Source organism: Felis catus, chromosome A3 (assembly GCF_018350175.1).
Source record: "Felis catus isolate Fca126 chromosome A3, F.catus_Fca126_mat1.0, whole genome shotgun sequence".
Taxonomy (NCBI): domain Eukaryota; kingdom Metazoa; phylum Chordata; class Mammalia; order Carnivora; family Felidae; genus Felis; species Felis catus.
This window is the reverse complement of record NC_058370.1, coordinates 89638719-89657663: the sequence shown is the minus strand read 5'-3', so window position 1 is coordinate 89657663 and position 18945 is coordinate 89638719. Positions and strand designations below refer to the sequence as shown.

The window sequence follows — 18945 nt, the reverse complement described above, 5'->3', positions numbered from 1 at the left end:
GTTCACTTTCTCAGCGTCTGCATGCAGACAAAAAACCTTGGGGTGTCGTTTCTGATTCAGCTGGGAGACGCCATCTTTAAGGACAACCCCTGCACAAGGACGAAAGGAGCAGCGGGCACTGTCCAGTCCCTCAATGGCTTGGCCACCTCTGCCGGAAGTTCTAGCCAGCCAATAGGCTTTAGCCTGGGAGAGACCAAACTGCCCGTCACTGGCCTCGACTACCCCAGCTTGCAAAATGAAGTCGCGCCACTGATTATTACTCAGGTCTTGAAAGATTTAAAGCCAGTAAAAAGACCAGGTGCTTAGGCTTAAATTGTGAGTGGCTCCAGCATCAAACAGGTAGATGAGCATAACTCTGAGCCAGCTACTTTTATGTTCATAACAAAGGTAGAGCAGCTGAGGCTCAGAAAAATTAGTTTACCCAGAGACTATCAAGTTAGAAGGGAGGTCAGACTCCACAGTCGGGACCCGATCACCACCCCATCCCTGCTTTTGAGTCCATCTAACCAAGAGGGGATCAGACTCAAGAGACTTTCTTTCTAATCAACTTCCAGTTGCAGGCAGCAAAAGCTTCCATGGCTCAAAGTGACATAGTTACCTCTACCTTCAACAGTTACTAACTACAGCTAGCTGCAGGCCAGCTCTGAGGACTAGTATAAACGAGAACGCAGTCAAACCCTGCTGGTTTCTAGTTGATCTGTGGTGGCCACTGCAAACCTCCATTGGTCAGAAGAAAGCAAAAGGAACCCCCAAGACCACTGGTGGTCAAACAGAGAAGACCACGTGGGTGCTCCTTCAGCCACCTCTCCTCAATGGACTTTTAAGATAATCACTACAGAATTTAAAGGGAATGTGGCCTCTTTATACATTCCTCCGAGAGATCTCGAGTAAGAGAGACCAGGACACTGAGCCAAAAAGAATATACAAGTGGAAGGAGCAAGCAAGGTAATAGAATACATTGATTCAAACCCACAGAAGTCCTCGGAGCACTGCCTGGCAAGGCCAGGGCTAAACAAGATGACGTCAGAAGAAAAGGAAGGGACTCCACATCTCCTAACTACTTCTGGGACTAAGAGAGTGCTCAGAGTGAAACTTCTGGACGGAGGCCCCTCAGGTGGAGCTCTGCTGGCAGAGTGGACCCTCTGCCTTAAAAACCAGACGCTGTTGAAGACTCAGTCCGATAGGAGAGAAGAAAACTTTTCCATCTGTCAGGTGAGTACATACGAAAGTAAAATCCTGAGCTGGAGTCAAGACATTTAGCAGTAAAAGTCCGGTGCCCAAATAATTTGCAAAGTGAATTCTAAGTCTTAAGCTTTATTTAAATAACCTCAGTGAGAACAGAGTGGGCCAATTACGACCCCTTCCTTGTAATACCAACTAACCAAGACGGGGAGAGTAAGCATACCCTGCAGCCAGCCCGCCGGCCACTCATGAGGGACCGGGTGCCTCTCAGTGGGGGCGGCCCCGGCCCCGGCCCCGGCCCGCAGCTGGGGGAGCGTCCACCGTTGAGCGAGGGTTTTTGATGGTTTCATCTACCGACACGATAAGGCAGGCAGCCTCAGAGGCTGCGGTCAGGGCATTGATGCGCACCATAGCTGGCTCCCACACAAAGGCCTCAAAGTTGTCAGCAATGTCCTCGTTGTTGATGTCCACTCCATACCACATGCCCCCCTGGAAGAGCAGGAGAGGAGGGGAGGTTAATAAGGAACTACTCTCAAGTTTCTTCTTGCAAATCTTCCCAAAGACAAGGTCGTTAGGAAACCTCATACTCTGAACTTGCCAGCATTTCCCTAAGAGAGACGGCATCTGTCTGGCATCACACAAAGAACCTGAAAGTGCAGGTCTTCTCTTCCCACTCATGCCCCCAACGACCACCCCCTTCAAACCCTAGACATGCTGCTCACACAAGAGCTCTGGGCCCTCCTCTAGGCAACGTGCCGTGTTTTGGGGAGGTCCAGTCCTCAGGTCACCCGAGGACCGTGTATATCACACCACAGTTCTCAAGAGGAACACTTTCCAATCCCTTATCTCGCTGCTTCCATCAGTCCCCACTTCGGATGAGGGAATGGAGATGCAAAGAAGTGAAGGGACTCTCTTAAAATCCTAACAAAGGCAGAAGCAAGGTCACGGAGCGCTGCTGTCACAGTACTGAGCACTTAACAAATATCTCTAAACAAATGTTTGCTAAATAGCAAACGAACACACTTAAGTTCTCACAGAGATCACAACTTAAGAGATGGTACCGCCGTGGCTGGACCGCCCAGCAGCAGGGCTCTGGCATGCCTCGCCACCACTGGGAAACCCAGTAACGTGCTCAGCGTGTGCTTCCAGGGAGGAGGCTGCAGGGTCCCCCTGGTTCCTTTGATGGCACCACAAGGAGCTATGATTATACTCTTGGTAGAAGCACTGAAGAAACCCTGGAGGCTCCAGTCCTGGCACTGTGGCTTTCCCTCTGCCCTCAGAGGAGACACAGTTGAGTCGGTACTAGGTTTAGTTCCAGCCCTGTCATGGGCCTGAACACTCTATGGCGCCTGAGTAAGCATAGCACACACTCAAAATTTAGCCCCATGCACCCAATCCCTGGACTCAAGGAGAAGGACCCACCTGAGCATGCCGAGCTCGCAGCTTGTTGAGGATGTTTGTGGCATCAAAGCCAGCATTGTCACACAGCTGGCGTGGGATAATTTCCAAGGCCTTGGCATATGCCCCAATTAAGAGCTGCTGTTTTCCTGGAACGGTCCTTGAGTAATCCCGCAGGTACTTGGAGAGCTCCATCTCAATGGCCCCGCCACCAGCCACCACTGAATCGTTCTGCAGAGACCAGACCCACCTCTTAATGCTAACAGGCCCCTGGCTCAAGGTCCAGCCACAGCAGAGTTGGACCAGCCAGGCAAAAGGTCCTCCCAGCACAGAAAGGGAGCAGTTCCTCATTCCTCCCTCATCCCAAACCCCAGGAAGCCTAGATGTGGCTCTTGTCTAGCACATTCCAACCTCCATCTGGTGGACCTTATGGTTTCTGACTATCTCCAAGGTCACCTTGGACCTCAAGGGCATTGGTACAATCACTGGGATGGCTAAGGACAGTAGCTCCACTGTTTGTTCACGAGAACAAGTCTTAGCCTTTAAGGCAGCATGACCTATCTTGAGAGACTGAGGCTGTCTGTCTATGATTTGTGAGGCAATCAGGGCTAACAGGCCACCCAGGGAAGGATAAGTTATATATGGCAGAAATCACCACAAAGATCCAGGAAACCCCGTCTACTACCTTGATGGCCCTCCTGACAATCATGATGGCGTCGTGCAGGGACCGCTCCGTCTCCTCCATGAACTGCTCAGCACCACCACGGAGGATGATAGTACAAGTCTTGGCCTTGGGGCAGCCAGTGAAGAAATTATACCTACACCCAGGATCAAATCATACATGTAAACTTCTTTCTGCTGCCAACCTGTTGTGTATGACCTCACCACGTTCGCCCAACACTCAACAGCTGCTCTTTTGTTCCTCACTAGGGTTTCCAATCCTGCTCTTGAAGAGTTTTGGGGAAGGTCTGGGGCTGTAACCCTAGGGCAGAAGATACTGTAGAGTCAGACTTTAGACGCAACTTGATCTTCTGCTCTCCTGAAATACTTTATATCTGAGTTCTTTATGTCCCAAAAGGTGAGACCTTAAAAAAGAGCGGCACATGTTGAATACCACACCCAAAAGATGGCAGAAGGCCAGACCCAGGCAGGTCTCATGAGCTCTGCCAGCAGGCAGCCCAGGCCTATGGCTTGCTTACCTCTCGCCCCCAATCTGGGTCTCTTCAAAGACCTGGCAGCGGCCCAGCACATCTGCTGACAGAGCATTCACACTGGTCTGGATGGAGCCTCCACAGGCCTGAGGAGCACAAGAAGATCAGATCACCTTCACGCGAAGCCAGAAGAGAGCTTCCTGCCACCTAGTCTCAAAAGCCAATTCCCATGCTAGACCCTGCCACAGTGCCCCAGGACTCCCTGTACTGGACAACCTCCCATTTACCTCCCTAAAAGAGGAGAAAACAAAACAGAACAAAGACCTACGAAGGGCAAGCAGGCCTGGTCAAAAGGAGATGGAGACCTTTTACTTCACCCAACACCCACGCCCCCAAACTAGTGTGCCTTGGGCCCAACAACTAAAGTTAGGATCAGCGCTTTAGACCTAACATATCTTGTGGAGATGCTCAAAAAGAAAAAGGAGAAATGTGGCCGAAAACATCAGTACTTGAACTGATCTAGCTGATCAAAGCATCACTGCTAGGTTCCCTCACCAATCAGATTTCCTGACTTGCTCTGGTTACAACGAGCACATGCACATGGGATTGGAGTGCTTCACAGCAAAAAAAAAAAAGAAAAGAAAAGAAAAGAAAAGAAAAGAAAAAGGTTTAGACAGGCCTAGTCACAGGCCAACCTGACAGTGCACTCCAGTATACCTGTAGTAAATTAAAACCCCTCCAGGGCCACAAAAGCCAAGCAGCAGCCTGTGAATGTTTAGTTACCATCATTGTCCTCTTCAGATCCTCCTCTGGCACTCGGCCAGCACAGAACATGTCCCTGTCGGCAAAGTACTGGGTGGCCACATCCCCGATGGGGAGTTTGGACAAGACGACTTTGGCTCCGGAGTGATGGATCCTCTCTAACTTGTCATAGAGAATGTTCCACTCAGCATCAACAATTGCCTGATAATCCTGAAGAGAGACCCAGAAAAGGATAAGGATGCTTGGAGAGGGGAGGGGCGTGAAGGGCAGGGGGGAGATTAGCATATATGGTAGGCTAAAATATACTCCCCAAAATAAAACGTGCTGATGTATTTGGGAATTAAAAAGGGTAAACAAAATAGCCTCTCCTCAGTCCAAGTAACAAGAACCCTACATGAGAACTCAGGAATCACCTAAAACTTTCAGACACCAAAGTAGAAAGAAACCCCAGGACTGGGAGTTACTCCACAGCTGGTATGCCAAGGTGTGAGAAATAGTTTAGCTTGGCAGAGTTGTAGATTCCTCTAAGATGCTGTACCTATGGAGTTCCCAATAACAAGATCCATTCCCTCCAGAGGCCACTGTGTTTTGGCGACACATTACCCAACAGCACCTACTTATAGCTGGATGACACTGCTACTCGAGATAGCCTTGGTATTATCAGTGATGGGAGCACACCTATCCCTACAGTGTGGGACCCAGTGTAGGAGGAGAGGGGCCCTCAACTGCCCAGGTAAGAGGAATCAAAACACTGGGCTCAGTGTATGGGTGGAGGGCAGCTGCCAGCCCCTTCCCTGGGGCCAGAGAATATTTCAGCAGGTCTCCCCTATCCAAGTCTCCTCAGGTCCCTATCCAAGTCTCTTCACTCACAGAGAGAAGAGTGAGAAAAGAAGTGGGCCTAGTATTTGGACATCAACATATTCAGGGGGACAGGAGGAGAATGGGGCTCATAAGGAGCCTGAGAAACAGCTGGGCCCAAGAGAGCCACAAAGACCCAAGACTTTGGCCCAGAACGCTGACCAACTCCATGCCTCTAGCCAGCTGGTGGGGCCTACCTCAACTGTGTGGACTCTGATTTCAGCATTATCTTTCTCAGCTTTCAGCTCAAGCTCAACATTTAAAAGGGCAATCATTGGATTATTGTACTTTTTGGGTTGCATTTCAAACCCAGCGTAAGAGAAAGTCTTCTTGAACGCGACGCCAGCTACTAGCTGGGACTCCTGTTTAAAAAAACAAACAGTTAACAGTTCAGTCACTACTGGCATGAAATGAAATCAAGCTAGTGCTGTGCTAGACTAACATGTGTCCATTTCTGCAAACATGAAAGAGTTAACCACGTCTTTATTTCACTGTTACAACAAAGCCTTTCCACTTTCATAAAAGCTAGGAAAAATACAAAACATATTTTGGTTATCCCTTCAGTATAATCAATCATTCAGCTTACAGGGACTAAGCATGGGAAAGGCCTGTTTGGGCTATTTTCTAAGACTGGCCTTCAAAGCAGGAGCCAAGGGCTAACACTGAATGTATTTACCGACAGTGCCAGGCAAGGAACAGGCATTTATGAATAAGGCACAGGCCTCTTCAATCCCAACTCGCCCCCCAGTCTTCTACTGGACACACCTACACACGCTCCTACTGCACGCGCACACACACAGTCCTGTGTGCAGCATCATAGGTCTTTCCTCTTCCCAGGAGATGAAGCCAAAAGATCTTAAGAGTCAGAAATTCCCTGTACAGTTCCCAAGCCACCACTGTGGCTTCCCGTGGGTTGGATTTAACAGCAGGGCATACGTAGTAAGAAAGCATGTTGCACTTGGGACTGACTTTAGGACTATCTAAAGACCTGGGTTCAAATCTCAGATCTCTTTTTCTTGCTAAATGACCAAGTCATTTCCCACACGATAAAAAAGGGTATTTCCGTTCAATACCTCTATGTTCTCTGCCAGTGCTAATCTAGAATACTGTCGTCTATCAGTGAACACATACGTGCATCATTCAAATTCACAGCCTCCTACGGGGGTGATGCCTGAGACAAATCAAGAGGAGCAGAAATCAGTCAAATAGAAAATGGAAAGGATGTTCCCAAGAGGCAGAGGCAGTGTGGTGGCATCAAAGAGTGCATTTGCCGTTGTGGGAATGTAAGGTAGAAGGCAGAGGCCAGTTTAGGAGAATCTTACAGGCTCTGCTAAGGCCTACCTCTTATCCTGTATGCAATGTGGAATCCCAAAAGGCTTTACACAGGACAGAGTAAGTTGTGGAGCTTCGCCTTTCAACAGAAAATAGGATTGATTTAGGGGACGTAAGACTGGAGGAAGGGTGACCACTGCCAGGACAATGGTCTTGGGAATAAGTAAAAAGACAGCTTGAAGAAATAAAGAGTAAATTGGTAGACAAAATAAGACAATGGTGACTGAAAGGTTGTGGGAGTTGGGAAAGATTTTCAAAGATAATCCTGGATTTCTGGTGAGTGACTGAGTCAATGGTGGCGATACCAACTCGTCAAGAAACACAGAAAACGGTTTCAGGTTTGGAGAATGAAATAATGAGTTCAGTAGCAGATAGAAGAGCATGAGGTTCAAGGCAAAGTTAAGGGCTGAAGACACACATCAGGAAGTTCTGTTAATCCTGAGAATAAGTCAATAATCACTACTACCATTTATCGAATTCTGTGTGTCAGGTTTTGTGTTAAAGGTTTTACATGCATTTAAGGAATGGGGAATAGTCTGAGGAAAGTGGGTTGGAGCCCCTGGCCTTCTCACTAGATAAATTAGTTTTATTTATTTTATGAGAGAAAGGGAGAGGGAAGGGGGTGGGAGAGAGAGACAGCGCACGCGAGCCCAGGTGTGAATGAGAGGGGCAGAGTGCAAGAGAATGTTAAAAAGCCTCCATGTTCAGTGCAGAGCCTGACACGGGATTTGATCCGATGACCCTGGGATCATGACCTGACTGAAATCAAGAGTCAGATGCTCTACTGACTGAGCCACCCAGATGCCCCAAGTTATTGTTTTAAAAAAAAAAATTTTTTTTTATTCATTTTTGAGAGAGAGCCCAAGTGGGAGAGGGGCAGAGAGGGGGAGAGAGAGAGAGAGAGAGAGAGAGAGAGAGAGAGAGAGAGAGAGAGAGAGAATCTGAAGCCAGGCTCCAGGCTCTGAGCGGTCAGCACAGAGCCCGATGCAGGGCTTGAACTCATGAACCTCCAGATTATGACCTGAGCCGAAGTCGGATGCTTAACCAACTCAGCCACCCAGGCACCCCCACCAAATTATTATTTTTGACCCCTAGTTGAGTGAACTGGCCAATCTAATCTCAAGAGTCCAGGGAAATAGGAAGGCCCAGGAGAAGATGGATGACTGCTACCAAAGTAGTGGGTAAAGACAAAGTCAGTAAGCCATGATGGGCCAAGAAAGCACTGGTACCTGGGGCCAAAGACAGGGGAGTAACTCAGATGACCTCCAAACTCCTCACAAGTTTTATTACAGAAAGAGAACCTCAGTCCACTGACATGTGCCATGACAGGAGGAAGGACAACAGAGTGGGAATGCAACTCAGAAGGGTAAAAGTCAAAGAACAGAAAAGTGAAGGGCCAGGCCAGGCTATAATATTTGAAGCAGGTCTTGCCCCATCCAATCCCTTCAAGCTGGGTCACCAAGATAGAGAAAATTAAGAAGTAGGGCAGGCCAGAGTGGAGAAAGGCCAAAGCAGCATAGAGATACCAACAGAATGCTTCCAGACAGATACTACTGTGTTAAAAAAGAACAAGTTACAGTTAGGTTGTGCAATGCAGTAGCCATGAACCACATGTTGCTATTTAAATTTAAATAAATAAAAATTAAATTAAAAATTTAGTTCTTCAGTTGTACTAACTGCATTTCAAGTGCTTGGTAGCCACACATGGCCAGTGGCTACCATAAAATGGACAGCACAGACATGTAACAGTTCTACCATGACAGGAAGTTCTATTGGACAGCAATGAATTAAAAGCCCCACATGCTGATATGGATCAAATTCTAAAATAAGTTGTTAATGGCGCCTGGGTGGCTCTGTCAGTTGAGTGTCCAATATTGACTAAGGTCATGATCTCATGGTTCATGAGTTTGAGCCCCATGTGGGCTCTGTGCTGTCAGCTCAGAGCCTGGAGCCTGTTTCAGATTTTGTGTGTGTCTCTCTCTCTGGCCCTCCACTGCTTATCCTCTGTCTAAAATAAACAAACATTGGGGCGCCTGGGTGGCGCAGTCGGTTAAGCGTCCGACTTCAGCCAGGTCACGATCTCGCGGTCCATGAGTTCGAGCCCCACGTCAGGCTCTGGGCTGATGGCTCGGAGCCTGGAGCCTGTTTCCGATTCTGTGTCTCCCTCTCTCTCTGCCCCTCCCCCGTTCATGCTCTGTCTCTCTCTGTCCCAAAAATAAATAAAAAACGTTGAAAAAAAAAATTAAAAAAAAAAATAAAATAAACAAACATTAAAAAAATTAAGTTGTTAAACAGACAAAAGTGAGTTACAGAACACTATGTATTATAAATAAGCACTTGTTTTTAGGAAAGCAGTATTTACATATGTATTTACAGATGCGTAAAACAATTCTGGAAGCACCTGCTCATACACATACACACACACACACACACACACACACTCACTCACTCACTCACTCATTAGTGGTTGTATCTGGGGCAGGAGTGAATGGGATGTTTATTTTTTTTCCTTTAGGATTCTTTTTACATTTAGAACTATGTATCATCTATCCAAAATAAATGAATAAAAGAAGGGAGAGCTTGGGCATGTCACTTGGAGAATGGACTCAGAAGTACTTCTCAGGCTTATTAACTGAGAGGGTCATAGGTAATTTATCAGATGGAGCTAGTCCCATCCCCTCCCACATTACACGAAGATTCTAACAATCAACTAGTTCAATCTGCTGTTCTGCTGACAAGTAAATATAGGTCCACAGAAATTACAAAATATATCTACAGTCACAGCCTGCAGTGACAGTATGGGGAATACAAATCCAGTCTGACTTCCAGCTCAACACGCATTCTCTCTATTCCTGTAACATGTGTTCATCTCCTGTACCAACCTGTGTGAAGGGTCAATATGAAAGCAGAAGCCTTCTAGGGAGGCTGTAGCAGGCTTACCTCTAGGGCACCACCCTGCACCTTTTTGATTCCAATCATTTTAAGCTGCAACAGATCATCGAGCATCATCACCGCATCCACCACCATCTTAGCGAAGAAGGCTTTCTGCTGGGAAATCAGCTTGGAGCTCAGAGCGGTCATGGCACACTTCTCCAGCAGCTTCCTCTGCTCCCTGGGACACAAGGATAGGTGGGACTTGTGTCAGGTCTGGAAAGCCCCTTGTCTGAGTCTATTGCAATGTGTAGGGGGCTTCTGTTCTAGCCTCTAAACTCAGCCCACATCAACTTCATCTTCTAAAATCTTTAGGGCAAATTATCATTGACAGATGGTGACTGCAGTCAAAGACCTTGTATGTGACAGCTTTAAAATTACAGTCTACAGCCTCTTTTGTGCTGTGAGCTGGGGCACAGCCAAGGGTCTAGCAAGAGCCAAATAGCCCCAGGCCCATATAGGGTGGCAACACGCTTCTACATCCAATTTGGCCACAAAAAGTCAAGGCTCTGACAAAGCCCGCTGCAAACTTACACTTTGTCTTCCTTCTTCACGGTCACAGCAATCTCTTTGATCTTGTTAACTGCCTGCCAAGAATAGAAGCCGAGTGAGTCCCTGGTGCCAAAGGCAAACTGGAGAGGTGGGTCCCAGTCTCTCTTGCCACTCTCCAATCTGTTTACTCCCAAATTGTAAGCATTTCCACTCTGCAGCTGAAACACACTTCTGAGTCTTGTTGCTGCCCGGAAACACACAGCTCTATGGTTTAGAAAACTCCCAGTGACAAATATACAGTAGGTATAGTTCTGAAGAATCATCAGGATATTTCCAGGACTTAATTCTGAATATGCAAGGAACACTAAAACAGATGAGTGGAAACAAGCTAGGACACTCGATTGGGCCAAACCTTCTGGCTTAAGAAAAACACTCATGACAACTGCTAGCACTATATATTATTAGACACGTTATGTATGGCATACGTATCTGTATGTTAAACTTAGTATCTTTTCAAAAGCACTTCTCATATGTGATCTCATGTTACCACCCTGAACCAGAGATATTTAAGGGAGAAAGTAAAGCCTAGAGGGACCAACTTGCCTAAGATCACACAATGAAGGTCAAAGGTCAATAAAAGCAGGGTCTCAAGATATGTGTCATGAGGAACTTTAGATAAAACAAAAAACCTCTCACTTACTGAGTCAGGAAACCTGAGGCTTAAAGAGATTAAGGAAATATCTAGTCAAATAGCTACCGAATGGCAGAACAGAGATTCATAGGGAGAATTGAGAAAATGTCCAGGGAACCCTGTTACCTCTCTCTATACTCCGCTAAAGGTATTATCCTGAGAAACACAAGGCTAAGGTAGCCAGTATTCCCATACCAACTGGGTGGCAGTGCGGAAAGCTCGGATGATGATCTGTGGGTGCAAACCTTCCTCCACATAGGGTTTCACCTGCTTCAGAAACTCTGCAGCCAGCAGGGTCACTGAGGTGGTGCCGTCACCAACCTGGAAGAGGATGACAGGAAATTCACATTTCTCACAGTGAGGAATAAGGCCTGAGGCTCCATTTTTAGGCAACCCACCCATTTAAACTAGGGACTGTTTAAATGGGTGTGAAATGTTTTTTCTGGAAGCGTAGGTGATTGCAATGAGTACAAGGAAGTTAGGTATCCATCCCATCAAATGGCTCTGGGCTACAAAATGAATTCCTCGGCCAGGCCCATTCTCCAAAGAGGGCTGATTTTGACAAAGTTCTTCAGGATATGAAATCATATACACAGACTAACCAACAATTTATTTATTACATACAGGCACTATGATGATTACGACAATCCCAGTCATGCTTATAATACAATACTTATGTGTCTGGTAACAAGAGGCATGAGACAAATATTCTTCAAGGAGCACAAAGTACTATAGGAGTTTACATAAAGATAATTTACAGCCAAATCCTACTAAAACAAACCTTCCAGGACCAGCCAAAGTCCTTTATATTTTAAATACTGTTTGGAATTGACAGATCACTAGTCTGCTAACCTTTCTAACGTAGTAATATTCCACAATGGGATCTAAACCCTTTACTTATTTATTTAAGCATTTTATTTATTTCTGAGAAAGGGAGACAGAATGCGAACTGGGGAGGGGCAGAGAGAGAGAGGCACAGAATCCAAAGGAGGCTTCAGGCTCCGAGCTGTTAGCATAGAGCCAGATGCGGGGCTCGAACTCACAAACCGTGAGATCAGGACCTGAGCCAGAGTCCGACACTTAACCGACTAAACCAATCAGGTGCCCCTCTAACTAAGATCTCAGCTACATGTAGTGAAAGAGTATGAATTAAAAAAAAATTTTTTTAAACATTTATTTTTGAGAGACAGAGTATGAGCAGGCGAGGGGCAGAGAGAGAGGGAGACACAGAATTCAAAGCAGGCTGCAGGTCCCGAGCTGTCAGCACAGAGCCCAACGTGGGGCCCGAACTCACAAACCGCGAGATCGTGACCTGAGCCACAGCCGGATGCTTAACCAACTGAGCCACCCAGGCGCCCCAAGAGTATGAATTTAGAAGATTAACTTCATCTGAATACTTTACAATTTATAAGCACGTACTACTTATGACATCATAACTTTAGATATATAATCAAAAAACTTTTAAGACAGAAGAGCAAAGGAGCAAGCAGGCATGTGTTTCAACCTTCACTTAAACACATATGCTCGATCTTCCCACCTCAGCATCTTGGGACTTGGCAATGTCCACTAACGTCTTTGCTGCAGGATGGACAACATCAAGGAGTTTCAGAATTGTGGCCCCATCATTAGAAATCGTTGCTTTGCCTTAAAAGGAACAAACACAAAGTAAAAATTTAAAGACCTTTTCTCCAGTTGGACTTGGAGCCCAAGCACACTTTACTGGGATGGGGCAGAGGAGATCATGGCATAAATAAACTGATCTTTTTATAGATTTAGCTCTGTGCACAAAGGGCCACCTGAAATCACAAATTTCTGAAGACCATGAGCTACCGATTTTCTCTGAACAGCATTTAGCATACATTGAACTGGATGTAGAAAATACTAAATGAGAATGAGAAACCGTTTAGATATTCTTGACATAGCTGATACCTACTATTGTCTCACATGTCAGTTAATATACTAAAACACGAGGGGGAATTCTGTCTTGGTAATATGATACAATGGGAATGACCAAAGTTAACTCAGATAGTTCTCTTTCATGTTTCCAGGCTGCATCTCTCTATGAGGCAACATGTTCCTGAGCCCAAGTTCTTCCGTGTATCCCTGTAGGGTCCAGCATTCAGGACAATGTATGAAATGGAACCATCTCCTAGCGAGCAATCCCTCAGAGACCTTAAAAGCAGTGGAATTTCTGATACCAACTTCTGCTAGCCCCAGCACTCCCCAGGAGTCTCCTCTTCTGCACACTGGCCTGAGGAACCCTGCAGACTTACCTCGGCCATCTACGATCAGCTTGTCCATGCCACGAGGGCCCAGGGTGGTTCTCACAGCTTCTGCAATCACCTGGCAGGCACTGATGTTACTTACAAGCTGGGGGATGCCTTGGGAGCTATCAGTCCCCTCTTTCAACAGGATAACTGGTGTGGGCTACAGAAGAAAGCAATTGACTGCTTTTAATAATCATCTACTACAATGAAATTCAAGGAGGGAGGGGAAAAGAAAAGTGTTCTCATCTCTCTCATAACAGAAATACCTGGAGGCCTTTTGCTATTTTTTTATTTGAGAGAGAAAGCACATGCATGCACAAGTGCAGGAGCAGGCTCCACGCTCAGCGCAGAGCCTGACTCAGGATTTGATCCCACAGCCCTGGGACCATGACCTGAGCCGAAATCGAGAGTCGGACGCTCAACCAACTGAGCCACCCAGGCACCCCTCTGGAGGCCTTTAAAACCATATTCCCACTGTCCACCACATAGATTTCTTAACCAGCCTCTACATCCAGAGATACCGCCAGGACTACAACATACCCTACAGGCGTGCTAGAAAATGGTCATGAGAAGCACGATTTAGTCTAAAAGAACAAATCAAATACTGTGTTCTCCAGCGCTCGGCTGGACGAGCATAGCCTTTTCAACTTCTGACACTATTCCCTGTGTTGAAGAATTAGGTCAGAGCACAGGAGGAAGAAGCCCAATGTTCACCCTCTGGCAAAGCAACCACTTATCTGCATTACAGCTTAATCCTAGGGAAGTTGATGGGGCACTGATGCAAAACACGAGGCACCAGCAGCTTCAGGTGGTGTCCTGGAGATGCCCAGGCAGGCAGCTTTACCACAACGCTCAGCTGGAGAGCAGGGAAGCAGCATGTCGTCCCGCCTCACAAAACAAGTCTAATTCATACAGCAGTGTTTCCATTCTCGTGCTGGTTCCACAGAGCTTCCTTGTGACCAATCTCCAACCAAATGTCCCACAGAAGTTTTTCTCTATTTTGCATGCCAGTCTTTTTTTGTTTTGTTTTGTTTATTTATTTTTGAGACAGAGAGAGACAGAACATGAATGGGGGAGGGTCAGAGAGAGGGAGGGAGACACAGAATCTGAAACAGGCTCCAGGCTCTGAGCTGTCAGCACAGAGCCTGACGCGGGGCTTGAACTCACGAACTGCAAGATCATGATCTGAGCCGAAGTCGGACGCTTAACCGACTGAGCCACCCAGGCGCCCCTGCGTGCCAGTCTTGGGAACAATCACTATCCCCAAAGGGGCTTAATTGGCAGACCTGCAGAAACTCTGGGAAGACAGGGATACCCGCGTAAAGGCCTGCTTAGCTGCCTCTGTTCCAGTGACCATTAGCCTGACAGTAATTCCTCAGCTTAGCAAACTAGAGTCTGTATCAAAACCTGTGCCTTCAGAGATGAGCTCATAAACCAGACTCAGTCTTCCCTGTGTTTGTGACTAATTTTGTATGTGTGAAACAAAACAGTAAAGATAAAAACTGTTTTAAAACTTGTTATGCTATGTGTGTGCTATTAGGCTGCAACTTAAAATTTACTTCTTACCACAAATTGCCATAACAAGTTTGAAAGCCACTGCCCAGGCCCACCCCTGTGGGTGCTTCAGGTATCTGAGCAGGAAAGGAAAGCACAAGGTTGTGTCAACTCAACAATAAGGAGTCAGGGATTCACACACCAGAAAGTCTAGTGACCCATGAGGCTGACTCCATATTCACTGGCCAATTCCTGAAAAAGTTCAACTCCTCTGGCTAGTGTAGCAGGAGGGCAGTGGGTAGACAGAAGACTGGAAAAGGGCTGAAGAGGCAGGTGAGAACCAGATGGCATACTCAACTGTAGATCATGGTAAGGAGTGTAGATTTTATTCCTACAAAAGGAAGGCCTGGAAAACCTTTTGGCAGAGGAATGGCATGTTCTTTTTTTAATGTTAATTTTGAGACAGAAGAGAAAGCGGAAGCACACGTGCCTGAGTGAGCAGGGTAGGAGCAGAGAAAGAGAGAGAGAGATTCCCAAGCAGGCTCAGCTCTGTTAGCGAAGAGCCCCTGTGCTGATGCGGGGATTCACCTCACATACGGAGAGATCATGACCTGAGCCAAAACCAAGAACTGGACACTTAACCAACCAAGCCACCCAAGGTGCCCCATGAATGGCATGTTCTGATTTACATTTATCTACATAAAATACAAAGAGAGAGAAAGCAGGAGGCAAGATGTAATATGTAAGTGCATAAAAGGGGGCTGGAAAGATGTGCATCGAATGCTAACGAGTAAGAGTGGAGGTAAAGAGGGTTCTGACACTGTATTATATGTTTTAATTTTTTTCTAACGAACAAACTTTTTTTTAAGGAATGCCTGAGACAGGATGCCTAGGTGGCTTGGTTGGTTAAGTGTCCAACTCTAGATTTTGGCTCACTCAGGTCATGATCTCACAGTTTGTGAGATAAAGCCCCACATCAGGCTCCACTCTGACAGCACAGAGCCTGCCTGCTTGGGATTCTCTCTCTCTGCTCCTCCCCTGCTAACGGGCGCGTTCTCTCTCTCAAAATACTAAACTTTAAAAAAAAAAAAAAAAAGCAACTTTAGTAAGAATGCCTGTCAGATAATCCCCTAAATCTGGGGTCAGGCATGGGCTGGAGGGAAAATTCCTTCCCTTTCACCAGTGTCCCAGGTCTGGAGGCAAGAAATGGCTTCTTTGGCCAAACTTCTTTCAAGCCTCTTCCACCTTTTGTAAGGAAAAAGGTGTCCCCATCTTCTCCTAGTCCTGCTAAATTATTCCTCATGGCAGCCCCCAAGCTTCCTTGCTTCATCCTTGCCCCAGACAGTCTTACATTTCAAAACAAAAACTAACTTGGGTCTCAAGTTCATCTTATTGCCTTCAACAAATTTTCACCTCTCCAACAGGCTAACATCAATGCATGTAAAGATTTTTTTCTCACCCCCCCCTAAACTGTACCCCTATTTATAAGAGCTACCCTGGCACCTTCTGCCAAAACCACTTTCTTGGGGCACCTGGCTGGCTTGGTTGGTAGAGCATGTGACTCTTGATCTCGAGGTCATGAGTTTAAGGCCCATGTTGGCTGTAGAGTTTACTTACTTAAAAAAAAAAATATATATCTATATATCTATATATCTATATAAAGACATTTTAAAAAACAAAAGTTTCTTATCAACAGGCCAGCGATTCACCAGAGCCCCAATTCTTCTAACATATTTCCTCAACAGCAGCCAATAGGGGCACCCCGAACAGAGGATCCCGTAATTCCCTCTTTGCTTCCTCGTGGCGTAATTTTTATATCACCATCAATCTTAAAGCATGACCTTCCCAAAGGTAAGGACTATAGGAATCTCAATTTGTGGAGTGCCTAGATTTGGCCACATAGAAAGCAATATACAGCAGCTTATGGTGTTAAAAATTCAACTTTACGTATACTTGCACATGTTTCATTCAAACCATGAACTAAGATAGCACCAGCTTCTAATTTTTGGAAAAGCACTGGCAGTGTGGTGACACCAAATCCACAGAGAGTTCTTAAATACAAAGCAAGGAGCAGCTGCCCACAGTCCCTTTGTTCCCTATGCTTTGTAGGCCCTACAGAAGTCTCACATTCCAAAAGGAGAGATATAAACAGCTAATACCACAAGGAAAAAGAGCAGGGGTCAGTTCAGGAAAAACCCAAGTGTGGTGGAGCATCCCAGTAAAGGGTTTTATCACCAGACAGAAGAACCTTGGTCCTGATCCTCAGTTCTTTCAATGCCAACCAAAACTCTTATGGTAGCCTTGTCAGCAGGATAGATTACAGGGAGGAAAGGAAGCAAACCACTACCTAGCAGAATAGCTAACATTTGCCAATTGCTTATTGATGCTGGGCACTTCATATGTATTAGCTCAATGAATCCCTTCTAACACACTGAAGGCCACAAATTTAACATGCTCAAAGTCACACACATAGTAGGTGGCCCAGCTTAAGTTACAAAACTAGGCATTCAGTGCGGCTCCAGAGCCCTTACTCTCAAGGGCTCTGCTGACTCTGCACAGAAGATGAAGCCGACTTCAAGAAAAGGTAATGCTGAAGAGGGACTGAAAAAGGGCAGTACTGGAGGTATAAAGGGGAGAAAGTACAGATAAATCCTAGGTTCCTTCTCTGTGGGTACAACTGGATTCACAGGACATTCCCTAACAGAACGCTTCATATGTATCAGCTTGACATCTACCAGGACAGGAAAAAGCAGCAGAAGCCCAGAAAAGCACAGAGAACTTCCTCTGACTGATAGAAATGAGTTAATTGCCAAGTGCACTACAGGGAGCAGTAAGTATCCCAGTCAGCGTTTTGCCTCAAACACCTTCTTAAACGCTGGCCCTGTTCAACAGCAACTCAAGAGATAGCAGGAGGCTTGGGAATCCAATGGAAGTTATCTACAACTGAGATGGCACAAAAAGATGATGCAGAAGTGGGGCGGGGGGCGGCCCTGCAGGATTCATCAAGACCCCCAATTCAAGAAAACGAAACCCAGAGTTAGATGGCCAACTAAGAAAAGCCTGGCCCGAGGCCAAATCCGGAAGGGCAAGACAGGGTTGGAGTCAGAGCCCGGGTCCTTCCACCTCTGATGTGCTGTCCCCATCTGCCCTCTCCATTCTCCCAGCTGAGGAGCTGCACCCGCAACAACCAGCTGGGTACGGTATATTCAGCAGGCGCTCAATACGCGTTTACTTAAGCAATGAACGAGTGTTAAAGTACAAACCAAGTCTGTTTCCATTTATGTGGCAGCAGGCGGGCTGACCGACCGGCAAGCGACCCTAGTTGAGCCCTTCCGCTCAGCCCAACACAAGGTCCCCACGCTGCCTCTGCCCTGTTCTAGGAAGCACACGTTTTTACATCCTACATTTCCCCAGGCACCAGTGCTTCCCAGTCGGCCCGCCGACCGCGTATGCACGCTCAAGTCGGGACTCATTTAACACGGGTTACAATTGCGGGGGGCTCCAAAAACTGGGTCCCCTCAGCCGGCTTGCGGCCCCGAAGCAGCTTGGGACTTGTAGTCCCCAGTCGGCCACACCAGAACCTTCCCTCCAGCCCCAAGAAGTCCTCGCCCAAGGCCCATGCTCCGTGCTCCGGCCGCAACAGGCCGCGGAGAGCCGGGGTCGCCCACAGACAAGGGGTGGGGGCAAAGACAGAGTTAGTAGGCAGCGGAGGGCTCTATGGAACTGACCCCGGCAGGGCGGTGCCACCCAGGGGCCAGATGGCAGCGGATGGCGACAGATAGGCGAAACGCCACTCACCATCATTTTGGAAGTTCGTTTAGTGGCCCGCTACACCTTCTCTCTTCTCCGCGTCGGGGCCGCCCAGCAACCCCACAATCCCCCGCGCCAGAGAAATCCCCAGAAGCTTCGCCGAGCCGTTGGCTCGGGAGAGGAAGGGGACGGGCCACTTCCGCTACTCTATGATTTGCTACCACAGAGTCAGTACGGCTAGAAAGGCCAGAGGCCTGGGCCTCGGAGGGAGAGGCGTTGGTTACCGAAGGTTCGCAGGATTGTGGTTATGCATTTCTCTTTGAGTATGTAGACTCCTTGCTCGCCTCGCATTACCCACTAAACCCTCATTCCTTCCCCCACCTCCGAAAGCCAGACCAAGGAACACAGTAAGCACATTTATTGAACGCTATGGGACAGGCTTATGGTAAATAAGCACCTGGTGAGAGATCTCATAAGCCCTTCCAATCCTATGACGTTGGTACTGTTATGTCTATTTTGTAGATGAAGGAACTGAAGCTGAGAGGTTATGAAAGGTGTCCACGGTCACAGTTGTACACTAAATGGTAGAGAAGCAGGCGTGGGCACCAGGCACCTGGCCCCAAATCCCGTTTTCTGG

General features: G+C 47.0%; 1 protein-coding gene across 1 annotated transcript; it reads right to left on the bottom strand.

Annotated features, from left to right (window-relative positions):
• Positions 1-1298: 1298 nt before the first annotated feature.
• CCT7 (chaperonin containing TCP1 subunit 7) lies at positions 1299-18499 on the bottom strand. Its single transcript, XM_003984121.5, has 12 exons — positions 18357-18499; positions 13071-13224; positions 12335-12441; positions 10993-11118; positions 10149-10201; positions 9624-9795; positions 5549-5713; positions 4515-4703; positions 3780-3877; positions 3266-3398; positions 2605-2811; positions 1299-1671 (listed from the first exon to the last, which is right to left on the bottom strand). The coding sequence occupies exons 1-12, from the start codon at positions 18360-18362 to the stop codon at positions 1450-1452; spliced, it is 1632 nt and encodes a 543-aa protein (XP_003984170.1). The 5' UTR covers positions 18363-18499; the 3' UTR covers positions 1299-1449.
• Between the last annotated feature and the right edge of the window lie 446 nt (positions 18500-18945).